General features: G+C 51.6%; 1 protein-coding gene across 4 annotated transcripts in view; it reads right to left on the bottom strand.

The window, feature by feature from the left end:
* The window catches only part of Synpo (synaptopodin), a 37,103-nt gene that overhangs the window by 3,120 nt on the left and 16,587 nt on the right, over positions 1-17,396 (bottom strand). For 2 of the 4 annotated variants that reach the window (XM_029471987.1, XM_021151080.2), the window contains exon 2: positions 5,217-7,600. In XM_029471987.1, coding sequence (XP_029327847.1) covers positions 5,217-7,600 — 2,384 coding nt within the window. Of the gene's footprint in view, positions 1-3,334; positions 7,601-13,142; positions 13,336-16,346; positions 16,480-17,396 lie in introns of those variants that run through there. The other 2 variants (XM_029471988.1, XM_021151081.1) reach the window with 2 other exon arrangements.

Raw genomic sequence — 17,396 nt, forward strand, 5'->3', positions numbered from 1 at the left:
GGCTCAACTCAATGCAGAAGTTTTTAAAGCCTTTGCTATCTGGGGTCAGCCCCTGTTTGCTTTGGAGACAAAAACTCATGTGAAGAAACATAGCGTGCATTAATACGTTTCTTGGAGGGAACTGCTGAACAAAATACCATAAGGAGAGATGGGAAAGATATAGGAAAAAGTTAAGGAATGGGGCTGGCAGGCACGCGGACCGCACAGGGGCGTGGGAATAAGTGTTTTTGTTACTGCTTTCTATGTCTGTTTAGAGTTTTGAATCATACAGTTGTATTAATTACTTTAAAATGTAGATGTCTAACTTAATGTTTCTATTATTTATATATATTATATAAATATATATATAAATATATATATATATATATAAACTTTTTTTTTTTTGAGAAAGGGTTTCATGCCAGGCACTTGGAGGCAGAGGCAGGGAGTTCTCTGTGAGTTCAAAGCCAGCCTGGTCTACAAAGTGAGTTCTAGGACAGCCAGGGCTATTCAGAGAAACTTTTTCCCTCCCATCCACCAAGGTTTATTTATTTTATGTATGTGTGCTCTATCTGCATGTACACCTGCGTGCCAGAAGAGGGCATCAGATCCCATTATAGACATTTGTGAGCCACCATAAGGTTGTGGGGAATTGAACTCTGAACCTCTGAAGAGCAGCTAGTGTTCTTAGCCATTGAGCCATCTCTCAAGCCCCAAGGAATCCTGTCTCCAAAAAAAAAAAAAAAAAAAGCCAAGATGTGTAATTAACAGTCCAGTGTATTTTTTCCCACCCACTAGTGTCTATGTGGTGTGTGTGTTTCAAACACCACAACATGCTTTAACAGTGTTAAGGGGGTTGAAAGTAGAGGGCGTGGGAATACAGGCTACACACACACACACACACACACACACACACACACACACACACACACCTTAAACTGTTCAGCAATTCACCCATATTCCAGAAGTAGTCGCTTGGTCTCTTAGTTGAGTCCATCTTTGCTAGCAATCATCTATCCACCTCAGTCCTAAGCTATGGGGTCCAGTCAGTGACCACCCCAAAGTCTATAATCACCCACAAGATCCATTCTTTGACCCAGACACTCATCTGCCAGTTATCCTTTCAACCAGTGGAGAACTTAGTCCCTCCCAATCAAAAAGAAACAATAGAGACAGAAGGTATATATTCTCCAGTCACACCAAAGCAGCTTCCAGGTAAGTCCAGCCTCAGTACCCTTTCACTAAAAAGGACCATTAGGAACAACAGTCAGAAGAGGCCATTTCTGGTGGGATGTAATGCTGGGTAACCTTTTCAAGGACACCCAAGCTTATGGGGAAGCAAGTTAAGCGTCAGCACAAGGCCTCAGCCCACCTTTATTCCCAGGGTCAGGGCTGTGTGTGTGTGTGTGTGTGTGTGTGTGTGTGTGTGTGTGTGTATACAAGCCAGAGTTCCTAGGAGCTGTTCTCTGTGTGTGACACATTCCAGAGTGCAGCCAAGACACCTGAGGGAAACACAGGCTTATGGGGAAGAGCTTCAAGGGAGGCCTTTGCCCCTAGAGTTAGACAGGAAGGACTAGAGGCTGAGACCAGAAGCTCTGATCCAGAAGCCAATTGCAAGGGCTTAGGCTTATCCCGTTATATAATGAGTACCGCCTTGAGCTCATGCCCCAAGCCAGTCAACAAATGTTTTATTGTTGTCTTAGACAGGGCCTCTCTATATAGCCCTAGCTGTCCTAGAGCTTGCTATGTAGACCAAGCTGGGCTTAACTCACAGAGATCCACCTGCCTCTGCCTCCTGAGATCAAAGGCATGGGCCAACATGCCTGGCCCTAGTCAATGTGGCTGAAGGATCTGTGAGAACTGTCTAAAAATCTCTTTTAAAAACAAAACAAAACAAAACCTGTTTCTGTCTTTTGTGGTCACTGGGGGTTGTTGGATCCAACAAGTGGAAGGAGTGATCAGACTTAAGCAGCACTGTGAAGTGACATGGTTCAGGCATGGGCTGAAATGTGGAGGTGAGCCAGGCCTGACCTCATGCTGATTGCCATGTCTCAGGGCTGACTATGAGGCATGGGGGAAGCAGAGGATACACAATACAGAAAGGAAGACGAGAGCCGAACCGCTCACCTCCAGCCAAAGAGCTCAGTGCACTGTGTCTACCAAACTCCTTGAAAATGCAATGGGTGAAAATTCAGAAAGTAGCAACCAGTCACCCCAGGCTCAAAGCAGGGCCTAGGCACCATGGGGTGGAGACAAAAGCTGAGCTGACAATATGGCAGTGTCAGAGGCCATGGAACTCCCAGGGCACCTCCTACAACCCTGTCATTGAACAGGAGGCAAAACCAGGGTCAGAGACAGACAGAGACTATGCAACTTTTTTCTTCTCCACCAAGGGAGCCAGGCAGGGCTAGTGATGAATGTGACAAACAGTCCAATTTAGATAAAATGGAGATGGGGAGGGAACCAGAGGGGACTGGAGAGTGAGTGTTCTGGTGGAAGACATTTCAATCCCCATTTATTCAAAGAGGGAGTGGGGAGGAGGGAGGATCAGGGATGGCCAGCCAATCAAAGCTAGGCATATTGATACACATCTTTCATACCAGTCCTTGGGAGAGAGAGGCTGGTGGATCTCTGTGAGTTCAAGGCTAGCCTGGTCTACCTACCAAATTCTGGGTCAGACAGATCTTGTCTCAAAAAAAATATTAAAAATTAAAAACATAGAAAAATAAAAATAAATAAGCCAAATAGCAAACCACAGAACTAGGGTGGAAGCTCATGATTCTAGTCCTAGCATTCAGAAGGCTGCAGCAGGAGGATCATCATGAGTTCAAGCCAGGCTCAGCTACAGACCCTACCAATAAATAAATAAATAGATAGATAGATAAATAAATAGACAAGACAGATGGAGGGACAGATGGATGGAACCTGAGGCAGGAGGATCATCATGAGTTCAAGCCAGGCTCAACTACAGACCCTATCAAATAAATAAATAAATAATAATAAATAATAAATAAATAAATAAATAAATAGACAAGACTGACAGATGGGCAGATGGATGAAACCCCAAACCAATTTGGGCCATAGGGAATGTGTGGTTTCTCTATCCTCAACACAATCTGGGCTAGACTCAGACACAGAAAAGAAGGGGAAGAAAGTACCCTCTTCTCCTGGGCAGCACATGACTGACACCCAACAGATCCAGACACACAGCAGGCACAGTAGCACACAGGGACACAACCTCACTTCCATCCACACACAGCAGCCGAGCAATTCCACTTCACTTCCAGGCCTGATCAGTGAGGAGAGAGGGAGCCCCAGCCCCTGGCAGCAACAGCGCAGAAGAAAGAAGCAAGACAGATTTGAGACAAGAGTGTATTGAGAACAGGAGGCAGGACCAAAGAGTTCAGCCTCGCAGCGGCAGGAGCTACAGGATAAAGGATGGGCCCCTCCACTGCCAACCCTCCCTGCCCCAGGGGCAAAAGAGCAGGGTCTACTAGAGGCTGATTCTGTTCTGGGAAGACCTGGCCTGGAGGAATCAGGCTCACACAGTTTCCCCACGCATCTCCCTCTTCTGTGCGGATGAGCTCGCTGACAAGGCACCCCTCCTGTTCCCATGGAGACAAGCCTAAAGCTCAAACTGCACTCAGCAGAGTCCGGGCACCGCCTCCACCACCCCTGCCCCTCTGGGATCCCAGAAATAGGGCTGGGAAAGAGGAAGTGGGTGGTCCTAGCCTCAAGTCGTGGTAAGATTCTATCTAAATGTGTCTGTCTTCTTGTATCTGAATTCTCACTCCCCCAAAAAGGCTAGTTCGGGGGCGGGGTGGGTGGGGGTGGCTGTACACGTCAAAGGGAGGCAGGGAGTGGGAGATCTTAGGCTACCTGACTTCATACTCGCTGTATGAACGGGAAACTGAGTCTGAGACCCAAGGTGCACATTCAGTCTGTTAGAACCCAGATCTAAGTCCAAGGCTTTTCTGTCCCTCTTCTGAGCCACTGTCACCAGCGGGTCCCAAGCTTAAGCTGGCCCAACCGGGGCTTCTGACTATATCCGCTGCAGCAGCTTCTTCCAACGCCACCGCCCCAGGCCACTCTCAGGAAAAGCTAACTTCTCTGTCACTCAGTAGCATCCTGTCCACTTTCTTTCTATACGACAGTCTCCTTGCTTCTAGGCCCTTTATCCCACTGTGCCAGCCTGTTCTCTCAATCCTGAGTGATTTTCACAACTAGAGGACCCTGTGTACATGGGAAAACTAAGACCTAGAAAGGAAGTGAATTGGCCAAAGCTTCCCCCAGTAAATGGGAGGATGTGTGGGCGAGTCTAGGACACTCCTCTGTTGTCTCTCCCTGGACCTTGAGCCTTTGCATGGAGGTGGCTTCTTTCAACCAGGGAGTTCTTGCCTGAGGTCACTATGCCACTAAAGGGTCACTCCCCTAGCAGCAATCCACATCTGCCTAGCTTTCTAAAGGACACTCTTCTCAGGGACCCCCGGGGATGTCCCCCACCCCAGAACAGTGAGGGCAAGGAAGGCAGTTGGAAGCAGGACTGAGGTCTGGGCCCAGGAGTCTCCCTCCCTGTGGAGAGTCGGGTCGCAGAGAGGACATGGAGGCAGCAGAGTCTCAGAAAGCAGGAAGACAAGCATCAGAAAGGAGTGATGTGCCAAGTCCACAGGCAGCAGAGGACTCGGGAGAGGAGGTGGAGCCAGGCAAAGCTCTCTGAGGCAGGACAGAGGACATGTCCAGAAGGCCGAGGCGGGAAGAAACTCCCTGTGAAGGTGAGAATCCAGAAGCAGGAAGCCAGAGGCCAGGAGCCTGAGCCCTATGAGTAAGGCACACCCAGCACGTGGCAGATTTACAGGGGTCAGAAGGCTGTCTGTTCCAGAAGTCCCCATGAGGACACCTCTGGGCCTTCTCCAAGCAAGACACTGCCATCTGACTCCCATCTCTGAAGCTCGCAAGACCAGGGAAAGACTCTCTGCTCATCGGGACCCTCTGAGGGTTTTGATTCTCCGTGATCCCCCTCATTACCCTGATGTGGCGTCTAAGCTCGGAGAGGGGAGATGGTCCACCCACAGTCACATAGCTATCTAGGGTCAACACCAGACTTTGAACCATGGGTGTCCATCTTCCTCACTAAGCCCCGAGCTATATCCTTGCCACATCTTTTCTCTGGCCCTCCGAGAAGGGGACAAGACAGGCCCTGGGATGTGTTACTTGAAGCAGAAGGAAGGCTTCCACACCTGGGCCTCGATCCCAGCATTCCGGGTGGAGAAGGAAGGCCTGGGAGCCTGCTTGGCTCGAGGAGACCACGCCCTGGAGGGAGACACGGGGGAGATATCACTGCTGTAGGTGGGACTCACGGCAGTGGGCTGGAGGCTGTCTTGGACTGGGGCAGTGTAGAGGCCTGGGGAGGAGCGGGAAGGCCGAGGCAGAGCAGGAGATGGTGGGAGGCCTGCTCTGGGCAGGTTGGGCACCAGGTCCAGGGAGCTAGGCTTGGCCGGGGAGGCAGCTCGAGGTGAGACAGTGCGTGATGGAGTGCGCGATGAGGTGGCGCGTGATGAGGCCTTGGCAGGTTCCTTGACGGGCGACAGAGCATAGAGGGAAGGCCGCATCTGGTATGGCTGCTGCTTGGTAGGTTCAGGGCGCAGGACTCCATTCTCTGGCAGATAGCCGTGGTAGAGAGAGGCAGGCGGAGTCCGCGCTGGGCTTAAGGATGCCACTCGGAAGCCCCCAGGGGCGTTAGTGGTGTACTTCCAGGATGAAGGCAGGGACATGGTAGGCGAAGGGCAGCGGGCCAATTCGGCATGGCCTGAAGACTCTATGACGTATTTCTCCATCCGTGACTGGCGGCGGGCGTAGAGCTCAGCCCCCTTCCCTGAGGCTTCCGAGAGGTTCTGATTGGGTTTGGGCTTCGGCTTGGCCTGGATACGGGGTGACTTGAGGCAGGAGGCCCACTCGGGGACAGCTTCCTCAGCTGCCGCAGGGCTGGCCCTGTCCCGAGCTATTGGCTCCTGCTGGAAGTTGGAGGCCTCAGCTCCCAGGGCAAAGGGCTCTTCTTCCATGCCCACCTCCCCGTGGTCTCTCTGCCTCCGCTTCTCATCAGCTGTCTGCACTAGGTCCAGCAAGTCTGGATTCGGGGTCACCTTGGGCTTCTCCACGAAAGTGAACATTGATTTTCGGCTGCCTCGGCGTGCCATAGATTCTTCCAAAATTCCTGTCTTGTTGGCAGGGGCTACCTGACCTTTCAAATGGGGAGGCTTGGGGTCAGAGCTGGGATACAGAGTGGAGTAAGAGGGGGGAGACCTAACCCGAGAAGCCACAGGGGCTGTTGACAAAGTCTCCGCATAGGTGGGGGGTGGGGTGAAATTTCCTAAGGGGCGTCTCTCTACGACCGGACTTCTCTGCCCAAGCAGTCTCCTTTCCACCATGGGACTGCGGGACATTATGTGCCTCTGTGGCTGGGGACTCCTATCTGCCATACTGCTAGCAGGGGGAGCCCAGGCCTTCTCGCCAAACTGTCGTCTTCCCATCATGGGGCTTTGCTCTATGTGGCTGGTCCCTGGCGACTGGATCCCAAAAGGCCTGGCGGTCCTGTTGACCACGGATGCAGGCTTGGCTAGTGTGAGATGTACTTCACTATACACCTTAGTGGGCGTGGTGACAGCTGCATTGCCAGGCACCTCTTGTTCTGCTGGTGCCACTAGGGTGCTAGGCTGCATGTCAATGAGCAGGGAGCTGGACATGAGATCTGTCGCTGCGGCTGGCGGCCCAGAGCTGGAGAGGGGCGTGGCTTCTCTAGAGAAGGTGCTGGCGGCAGAAGGTGGAGCTGACACCTTGTCAATCAAGAGAATGCTGGATCTCACCTCCTCTGCTGGCACCGGGGGCTGCCCATCATCAGCACACAGAGTGCCGGGTTTGGAATCAAGTGTGCCATTCGGGGAGCACTGTGCCTGGGATGAATTCTGTGGGACAGGGGTGATGGCAGCTGGAGGGTTTTGATTGATATCAGCGGTGGGCTGGTTGTGGTGACTGCTAGAGGCTAGTGTGGTGAGTGTGGCATTGGGTGAGGACGGGTTCTGGTTGATATCTGCAGCTGGACTGGGTACTTCAGTGTCGGGAGGGTTTGGTGAGGACTGCTGGGTCTCTCGGCTCTGCGACAGGTGTAGCCCATTGGCTGTCAGCAGGGCTGCATTCTCCTTTAAATAAACTACCAAGGGCACTTCCTCCTCCTCACTGGCAACCTTCTCCAGATGCCGCAGCAGACTGGCTTCCTCTGAGAACCCCTCCATGATGTGGCCAGCGACCCCTCGGCTGAGGCTTTGGGGACTGGGGTGCTTTGGAGAGCCTGGCTTTGATGGAGATGTGGGCTTCACACTAGGCCTCGGGGCATGGCCTATGGGGCTCAAAGGACGCCCTGTTTGGAGGGCCTCTTGGTTGAGCTTTGGTGACCTCTGGCCTCGGCTCTCCAAGGTGAACTCGTTCACCCTCTGCCTGCGCCTGTTGAAGAGCTGGACCCCTCGGGAGTTGGAGCTGGGAGGGGTGGTCAGCTGGGCTGCAATCTGCTGGCTCCTCGCCTTGGCCTCCTTCAGGTCGTTTTCGGTGAAGCTTGTGCTCCGGCCCAGTGCTGCAGAGAGGACACAGGCCTGGTTAGCAAATGGACGTACAGACAGACCCATCAGTCACTGTGCCCTCCCACATCTCTTTGAAATCTGATCTTTACTCTAGCTTCCTAGAATCAGAGGTCACGAAGATTCCAGGGTGACATTGATTGACTGTCCGGCGGGTAGCCTGTCCATCCCTTTGGACTGCTCTGGAAGATTGTAATACAGCCAAATACTCCAAATGAGTCATGCCTCTAACTACATCTCCCATGGTCCCTCTGGCCACTGGCTGCTCTCACATCAACTCTGTCTCTCTTCTACACCAAAGAAGGGGAAGAGGAAGGCAAGCAAGGCTAAGTAAGGCCCCATACAAGCTGGAATTATCCTTTTCCCTGACAGCATGCCCTCTCCGGAGGGGCTGTCCTGTCGCCTACCCTATCTCTGTTTTTCCTGCAGAGCATTCACTACTGCCTGAAATCAACTCGTTCGTTTGCTTATCTCCTGACTGATCATCCATCTCACCTCCAGCACAGTTCCAAAGGCCTTGTTCCAAAGGCATGTTTACCTTTCTGACCCCAATCCCAAGAATAGTGTTCGGCCTAAAGATTCCCAAGTGTGCAAAACCCAGGACACCTTATGTATGCATTTCTGAGGGGCATCCTTTCAAACCGAGAGTCTGGTCATTTGCTTGATATTTTATAGAAAGGTGCTACTAAGTTTCAACGTTATCATTATTTGTGTGGGGAAATATATTTTGGCAGGTCTCATTCTACCTCTATACGGGTTCTGGGAATCAAACTCAGCCACCAGGCTTACACAGCAAGTGCCTTTACCTGTTGTGCCATCTCACCTGCCCCTAAGACTTCTTTTTCTGAAAACATTAATATGCAGGGCATGGTGGTACACGTCTTTAATCCCAGCATTTGAGAAAGCAGAGGCAGGAGGATCTCTGTGAGTTCTAGACCAGCCTTGACTACATAGCACACTCCAGGACAACCAGGACTACAACAGAGAGACCCTGTCTCAAAAAAAAAAAATAAAATAAAAATAAAAAGGTTAACACATTTTATTTCTAAAAAATAAAAACATAAAAAAGTAACTGTGTCCCCGCCCAATTATAACACATCAAATCAAGAGACCACACTGCCAGTTTCTTCAACACCCTTCCCCCAATTTCTTCTTCTTCTTTTTCTTCTTCTTCTTCTTCTTCTTCTTCTTCTTCTTCTTCTTCTTCTTCTTCTTCTTCTTTGTTTTGTTTTTCGAGACAGGGTTTCTCTGTATATCCCTGGCTGTCCTGGAATTCACTCTGTAGATCAGGCTGGCCTCGAACTCAGAAATCCATCTGCCTCTGCCTCCCAAGTGCTGGAATGAAGGGCATGTGCCACCACTGCCCAGCCCATTTTTTTTTTAATTAAGATAATTATTTTAAAAGCTGTACATGCTAACATAAGCCAAGTGACACCCTGGGCTAATGTCAACACCCCCCATGTTCATTTATCTTGTCTTCCCAAATGCACCGAGAGGCAGCCATTGGGTGCCTAGAGTGCAGACAAGAAAACCTGTGTGAAGACGTTCAGAAATTTCTGACAGACCCAAGGCCGTACAGCTCCCGGTGGCAAAGGCTGAGTCATTCCATAGCTGTGCTCAAGGTCCTTCTGGGGAAAGAAGCCGTGGGACATGGCAGAGGTCACTGGTCGGCCTCCTATTTAAGTGAGGTAATCATTTCTTTCTGTCCACAGTGCCCAGCTGGCACGCACTCGGCGCTCAATGCTCTTGAACAATGAATAAACAAATAGACGCCTGAACAGATGAGTCACAGGCAGCTGGAGGGATCAGCCTATGACCAGGGTCACAGCTTACCCAGTGGCTGAGAAGACCCCTCCCCCACTGTGGGAAGCTAATTAGCTCTTGAGGAATCTGACCCTGCCCTCCCTCCTAACTCACCCTAATTAGCCCTGGCCCTGACAGGCTGATGGGTCTCCAGGGACAGTCTTTCTAGGCATCTTGCCAGCCTGGCTCAGAGTTTGTGAACTCTCAGAGATGGAAGTACCTTGATAAAGGAGATTGGTAACTCGCCAGTATCCCATTTTAGAGATAGGGACACTGAGATCCAGAGAGTATCTCAGGGCAAAGTCGACTGGCTATGCTGGAGTCAGCAGAGAGGTCCATGGAGGTCAGGCACAATCCTTGCATTGTGGCTTTCTGGCTCCATCCTCCCGTCTACTACGGGGGTTAGTGGCTTCTCCCACATGCACGACGGCAGCACACAGTGTATCCCACCTGTACCCCAACACCTGCTGGTATTCCTCTTCTGTCCCAGTTACCCCCTCTGTAAAACATGAAGGCTTTAGCCAGACCACTCCCCTGAGACAGTTGAAGATGAGGCTTCCAGGCACACAGGAAAGTCTTCAGGAAATGTTTGGACCATGCAGCGTCTCCCTCCTCTGTTCTGCTCTGAAACAGGTCTCCCGGCCCAAAGCCAAGTTCTTTGGCTGGGCTATCCCTGTGGTTTTGGCAAGCTCTCATCCTCTCCCAGAGTCATGGGCTTCTTAGCTGAGAAAGGTTTGGGGGTCACTGTGAGATCATAAGTACTAGGGATTTGTCATCACCAAGTCCAGGGCAAAGGGCAAAGAAGGCTCATGCTACCCCAGGAACTGCAGGCCACTGTGACCTGACTCTGCTCACGGGGGCAGACATTACCCAATCTTTATCCTGCAAAGCACATTTCATTCCTAGCACAGATCAGGATCCCGAAAGATACACGTCAGGGGACTCTGGAGTCACAAAGAAGCACCACAGAGTCTCAACAGCTTGGAGGTGGCTGTTACAGTACAATTCTCCACACAATCCTTGCATCCCTAAAGCCACACCCCTACATGTGCAAGACTTATTTACACACCCATCTGGCATGGGCTCAGTACTTAGTGTGTTTCTGCTCTACTCCCAACCCCCAGTCACACCAGCGAACAGCTTTACCTTGCAGCCTGACAGTCCTGCAGAGATTCACAGGGGTAAACCCATCCTGTGTGACCCAGGACCCCAAGCCCACCAATGTTGCTTCGGACACACTTGTAGCAGTTGCAGCTAACACCGATTAGGTGCATGCTACATGTGCCTTACTCTCACTGCGACCCTATAGGGCACAATCTGCTCTTGTGCACTTTATGTTGATGAGAAAAAAAACCAAAGGTCTGAACAGTAAGGTGAGCTATCCAACAGCACAAGGTTACCTTCCCATTACAGAGAGCCAGGATTCTGGCTGGCAGGATCCCACAGGGTAAGGCAAATAGCAATCTGGTGTGTGAACATCCAGTCCATTCCATATCCCTGCACACTGCTACCTCCTCCTTACATTCCTGCTTCAGGACCAGTCCTGTGCACCCCAACCCCCATGCCTCACGTATACACACTACTCCCGAACCCCTTTGCTTCCAATACCAGTGTGAAAGGTCCTTGGGGAGAAGCCAGCTTGGGAGGTGACTCAGAAAACAGAGGGTCACAAAGAGGAGGTGGCCCAGGCCCCAGACTGCTGACTTCCAGCCAGGCTAGTCATAGTCTAACTTGCCCTAGATGACCCTCCCCTCCTGGGAGCTCAGAACTGCCCCTAAACTCCCAGAAGAATGGCAGAAAGGGCCAGAGGGGAGTGAGCCTCCCTTCTAGAACAGTCCTGCACCCCAGTCCAGCTGCAGTGCACATAAAAGAAATTAAACAGGAGGTCTGGAGCCAACCCAGACAACTAGCATGACAATTTTTTGTCACCCTGCACAAACATGGGGTTGGGGGAGAACAGGACTTGATCAACCAAAGGTACCCCAGAGTCGTCCCTTGTTACAGGCAGCAGGGGGTGTTCCACCTGAAGTCTCCTGAGGCAAGGTCACCCCTGCCTACAGCAAACTTGACTACAATCATGCTTCTTGGTTTTAGAGAGAGATCAGAGGTGAGCCAGGGCCATAGGGAGCAGCAGTCATCACAGCCTGGCTGTGGGACAGGCCATGATGCCCCTTTTCCTAGCCTAGATCACTGAAGGCCTACATAGAGCTCTAGAGAGCAACCCTGAATCATACAGGCCTTCAAAGAAGGCTGGAGGGTAGACAAAGAGAAGAGCTACCAGGAGTCAGGTTAGACAGGGCAGATCCAGAGTGGAGGAGAGGCTCAAAGTAGAGCATTGCCTCAGGGCGGAGGGGATGCTGTGGTTCAGGCCTCACATGGCCCATGTATAGCACTACAAGCTCATCTTTTGTTTTGTTTTGTTTTGTTTTTTCTTCCACAAGGCAATCCCATAGGATAATATTGCCGTTGCTCCTCCCGTTTTGTAGATGACAGCCAGGCTCAGAGATGCCCACCCCAGTGCCAAACAACCTTAAGCAGCAGAGCTGGGATTCCGGACTCAGAAAGTCCAACTGGGAAGTGAGATGTCCTGACCATTAGGCTTTCTAGCTCAGAGCTTCAGTGGGAGGGGCCTCAAGGAAGCTTCTGGGTTCCTGGAAGATGTCTACAGAGTCCTGTCTCCTCACCCCATCAACGCCCCCTTGGCTGCTTTCTATTGCTTCTTTCTCTTTTTCTCTTTCTTTCTTCCTTCCTTCCTTCCTTCCTTCCTTCCTTCCTTCCTTCCTTCCTTCCTTCCTTNTTCCTTCCTTCCTTCCTTCCTTCCTTCCTTCCTTCCTTCCTTCCTTCCTTCCTTTCTTTCTTTCTTTCTTTCTTTCTTCCTTTCTTTTTTTCGGGAGGAGAGTTGATAACCTTATTCTCACCCAGGCAGAAATGGATATAGGGTATGGAATGCTGGTGGCGTAGGAAGATCATAAGGCTAGCATCAGTAAATTCCTGGCCCTGCTGTAGCAGGAATAAGGCCTCTCTTTAAGTCCCAGTCCTTATTGCTTTCTGTAGGCAGCCCCCCATTCTGCCCTTCACTAGGCCTGTCTGAAGAAAAGGGAGGGAATCTGAGGCAAGGGAGTAGAGGCCAGAGAGGTCAGGACAGTGAGAATTCAAGGAAATGTTACTCCACACAACTGCCGTCAATGGGAGTGTCCAGGCAAGGCTAGTGGGAAGGATGGGAGCCAGAGGTGGGAACAGAGGTTGACGGGAGGCAGCCCATTGTAGCAGCCTGGGAGCCCTGGCAACAGGCTGGGTAAACAGGCTGGGTAAACTGGCCCCCCAGTGGGGTCAGGAAGGACCCAATGTCCCAGCCACTATACAACCTCTGGCTTGGCCCGGGGGCAGGAAGATGAGGAGGTCTGAGTAATAACCCAGCCACTTTGCCAGCCCAGCCTCACATCCTCCCTGCAGAGAGGAAAGTGACACAGACCCTGAGGGGTGCATCCACGCCAGAAGCAAAGACCAACACATCGCTCTGTAGAACGACCCACACTTGGGTGGGAAGGGGCATGCAGGAATAGGAACAGGGGTTCCTAGACCCAGCCAGCTCTAGCTTTGCTAATGGGCTGACAGAAGTCCCCATTTGCCTCTTTCCTAGTACAGGGAGAGAAAATAGGCCAGGCAGGGGCTGCCACATGCCCTGAGTCACACCCCAAACCCCAAAGGCCCCCCCTGATTGTTCAGCTTACTCACTCTGACTGGGTCCTCCCTGCAGCCCAGCTTCCCCAGGATGCTCTGTCAACCGGCCTCTTTCTCAAAGCCTCTGGGACAGGCAGCCAAGCTCCTGGCCGACGAAGAGAGAGGAAAAAAATCCCACCTTGACCGTACCCGGAGGAGCTAGATATGACTTCTCTCCTCCACAGCTGACTCAGCCCTGTTCTTTATCAGGAAAAAAAATGCTTCTGCAACCGCCTTTTAAATGGCCTCTCCACCCCCAGTCTCTCCCCCGCCAATCAACCTACCCCACGCAGCCAGATTCACCAGATTCACCGGTCCTCCCTCCCAGTCCTATGCTTTCCTCCTGCTCAGAGCTCCAAACCGTGGAAGAGCCAGAAGGGTCCTCCTTCCTCATCCAGGCATTCAACGGTCCTGCCGGCTAAGCCTGCCTGAGCGGTCCTCTCCTTCTCTCTGTGTCCTTAGCAATAGCTGAGAACAGTTACCCGGTTCCCACTCCTGCCTGTGAGAGAGTTCCTGTCAGGAAACAGATACACAAACCTCTACACTTGGAACCTTATCCTTCCCATCCTATGTGTCCCGTGCCCCCAGCCTCTGGCCCAATTTGAATGTGACCAGCCCCTCCCTAAAGACTTCCCTACCTGTCAGCATTCTGCACAGCCCAGGGCGTCATGACTTGTGGAGCAGTCACACTTCAGGGAGGGCTTGCTGTCTGCTAGAGACTCTGACAGGACCATGCTTCACCCCACAGCAGCCCTGAGGCTACCGGTGACCTCACCTCTACCTCAGAAAAGACCCATCTTGCAGAGGAGCTGTGTCTTAGAAAAGTCACATGACCAGTTGGGAACCGAGCTGTGGACCACACTCAGGGTGACCCTCCCAATGTTTTTGTCTCATGACATCCAGGGTCTGGGTCTTCAGTCACCCACATAGCCTGGCCTGAGGGCAGGGCTACATATGCTTCACACCTTCACTTCTCTCTGCCCACACCCTCAGTGACAATGACAGCTGTCACTGACTGCTGAGCTCCAGATGCTGAGAACAAAGGCTCAAGGATTTCTCCTCAAATCCTCACAGCAGTTCACCAAGGATTGCTTCTGATGCCCAGCTGAGAAAGGAGGAGAAAGGCAATGAAGACTAGCTCATACATCCCTGCCCTCATGGTTGCCAAGAGATAGAACCGAGTACATGCGGAGCAGCGAGGCTGATCCCGAGCCTGGGATGCTTCCCTCTTTGGAGTTCCACCTGTAGAGAATATTCAAGCACACCTCTAAATCCTGCCATTCCATCCAGGAACACCCAGCTCAATCCCCCAAGGCCCAGTAGCAGCCTCTGCTCAGTCAGACCCAGAGGCCTCACAGCAGGAAGAGGACTTGCAGGAAGCAGAAGAAGGAGGGCGCTACAGGAACTCCTGGTTCCCTTCTCCTGTCAAAAAGGCCACAGGCACATACAGAAGAGGGAAGACTGGCCCTGGGTTCAGCTGGTAGTTGTCTCTGCAGGTAAAAGGCACCCTGAAGACTCTTGGCTGACCAAGGCCTTGCTGCAAAGTCCTGGCAGGACCTGGCTGTCATAGCATTCCTCTTGCCTGTCCTAGATTGCCTTGGCTAGATCTCTAATGAATACTGGGTAGATTTCAGAATTTTAGAAATGGTAGCCAGAGGGATGGAGAGACAGATCCAGGTGGAGCACTTGTCTGGCCCGCACCAAGGCCTTGTATACATCCCCCAGCCCTGTGTGTGACACAGGGCATAGTGGCACATGCCTGTAATCTCAGCATTAGAGAGCCGGAGGCAGGAGGAGCAGAAGTTCATGGTCATGATTGGTTGGATATCTAGCAGGCTTGAGGCCTGCTGGGCTACAGGAGACTCAGCACAGTGGTGCAGACCCTTAATCTCAGCACTCAGGAGACAGAGACAGGGGGGTCTCTATGAGTTTCAGGGCAGTCAAGACTACAGAGTGAGACCTGGTGTCAAAAAGTTGATCAATTATAAAGAAAGAGAAGGGGCTGGAAAAAGTGTCTCAGAGGTTTACAGGGCCTGCTGCTTTTGCAGAAGACCCGGACTTGGTTCCCAGCACCCACGTGGTGGCTAACAATCACCTGTAACTCCGACTCCTGGAGACCCAGCACTCTCTTGTGGCCTTCATGGGCACTGTACACACTTGGGGCACAGACATACATGCAGGCCAAACTCCCACACACATAAAATAAAAAATAAATAAATTTTGAAACCCAAACAAAAACAGGGCAGGCATGGTGGCTCACACCGTTCATCCTAACCCTCTGGGGGCAGAGCAAGGGAGATCCCTATGAGTTCCAGACCAGCTGGGTCTATGTCCAGTGCCAGGTCAGAGTGGTGACTGAGGGAGACCCTATCTCAAAAAAAGGAAAAAAAAAAAAAACCTAAAATGGTAACCAGAGACAGGCAAGTTCAGGCCTAGAAGGACAAGAACCTGTAAGAGAGGTAAGGCTGGCCTGCAGGCTATCAGATCCCTTGGAAGACTTGGGAGCACAAGATGGATCATACACATAACCCCGGAGATACAAAGGTCCAGAGACAGAAAAGTGGAGAGCCAGGATAGGGAAGAGAACTTTCCCTTACCATATCCAGGCTCATATCCAGGGCCTGCCACACTCTGGGCCCCACACAAAGAGGTGGCCTTTCTCCTGAGCGCTGTACCAAAGCCTGCCTATAGCTTTGCTAAGTGCCTTAACCCCAGGCAGAGCTATCAGTAATAGGGCTCAGTATGTGTGGACTAAAGGACTAGCACCCCCCCCCCCACTCACACATGCAACACATTCTCATGTGTTCCTCACTCAGCCCTAGAGCCCAATTCTAGATTCTTCTGGACTCTAGACTGGAGAGTGAGTGGTTCCTAGAGTGTGAGGGGACATTGAAGAAAGAACAGCAAACTCGTGGGTGGAACAGGAGATGAAACCTCAAGTTGCCGGGTCAAACCAGAGAAGAAGAATATTCCACAAGGTACTGAGAGAACACAGAGCCTGAGAAGGAGGAGACCAGGATAAAGCGGTCCAAAGGCTTCCTGTAGAGGACAGCATTTATCTTAGGTTTTTGCAAGAGGAGACGAGGGAGGCTCCAAGCACCAGGGAAAGTTTCCAGAGCCTAGACGACTCCAAGGTAGTCTGTCCTTAACCTACCCCCATGCCCCAAAGCAAGAAGGAGAGAAGAAACTGTTGATGAAGAAAAATGACAGCAGGCTTGCCTGGAGTCCAGTTTGCATGCAGTGAGCCGGGTAGCATTTCACAGGAGCCCCGGAGCTTCGAGGCTCTGCCCTGGGCCACATGCACTGTGGGATCTGCCTTGGGCCTCCTTGTGGTTATATAACCTGCACCTCTCCATCCCAGTCAGCCAGGACCCTCTGCCTCCTCCACTCTGCCATCTGTGTCTGCTGCTTCCTTCATATAGAAGACGCTGCTGTGCAGCCGAAAAAAAAAAATGAAGGCCAGCCCTGTGGTAAATTCTCCACATTCCTTCCTCTCAGAAAAATAAATAACCCGGGAGAAAAAACACAGGAGGAATGAGAGTGACGGCACAAGCATGCTGGCACTCCAGCTACTCGCTGGGGTAGACAGCTATGGGAAACCAGCTCTGCCCAGTGCCTTTTCTGGGATAGGGCCTGAGGCTGCCTCTCACAGAGGATAGAAGACCAAACTGGGGCTCCAGCTTGGTCGCAGGTGACAGGTGCTGGGAGTCCCTATGGTATGGCAGCCACAGTGGTCACTACAGCAAACCTGTCAGGAGCTAAGGTGCCCTGGTTGCTCAAGTAGCCGCCCACACAGCATATCCATATACCTTGGCTTCCTCCTATGTACATAATCATTCCTCCAATATTGTACTTTATCCTTGTAGGCTGCAAATATTCTTACCTCCATTTTAAAGATAAACAACCCGAGGCTCTGAAGGATTGGAGGATTCCCTATGGCATTAGGCTAGAAATCAGCTGTGGATCTCCAGTACCTGCCTTCACACTTCCACCCTGTCAGCTGGAGCCTCCTCCAGGTAGCCCACCCTTCCACCTACTGTGCAACCAGGTCAGCAACCATCCACCCTTCGTAAATCTCTGCATCTGAGTGAGTCTCAGCTCCCTCCTTAATAAAACAAGGCTAAGTAGCTAAGAGTGGTGGCAAATGGGTCTACATGATGGCACCCTCCCCCGCCTCTCTTCTCTTCTCTTCTCTTCTCTTCTCTTCTCTTCTCTTCTCTTCTCTTCTCTTCTCTTCTCTCCTCTCCTCTCCTCTCCTCTCCTCTCCTC

The sequence above is a fragment of the Mus caroli genome, chromosome 18 (assembly GCF_900094665.2).
Source record: "Mus caroli chromosome 18, CAROLI_EIJ_v1.1, whole genome shotgun sequence".
Lineage (NCBI taxonomy): Eukaryota > Metazoa > Chordata > Mammalia > Rodentia > Muridae > Mus > Mus caroli.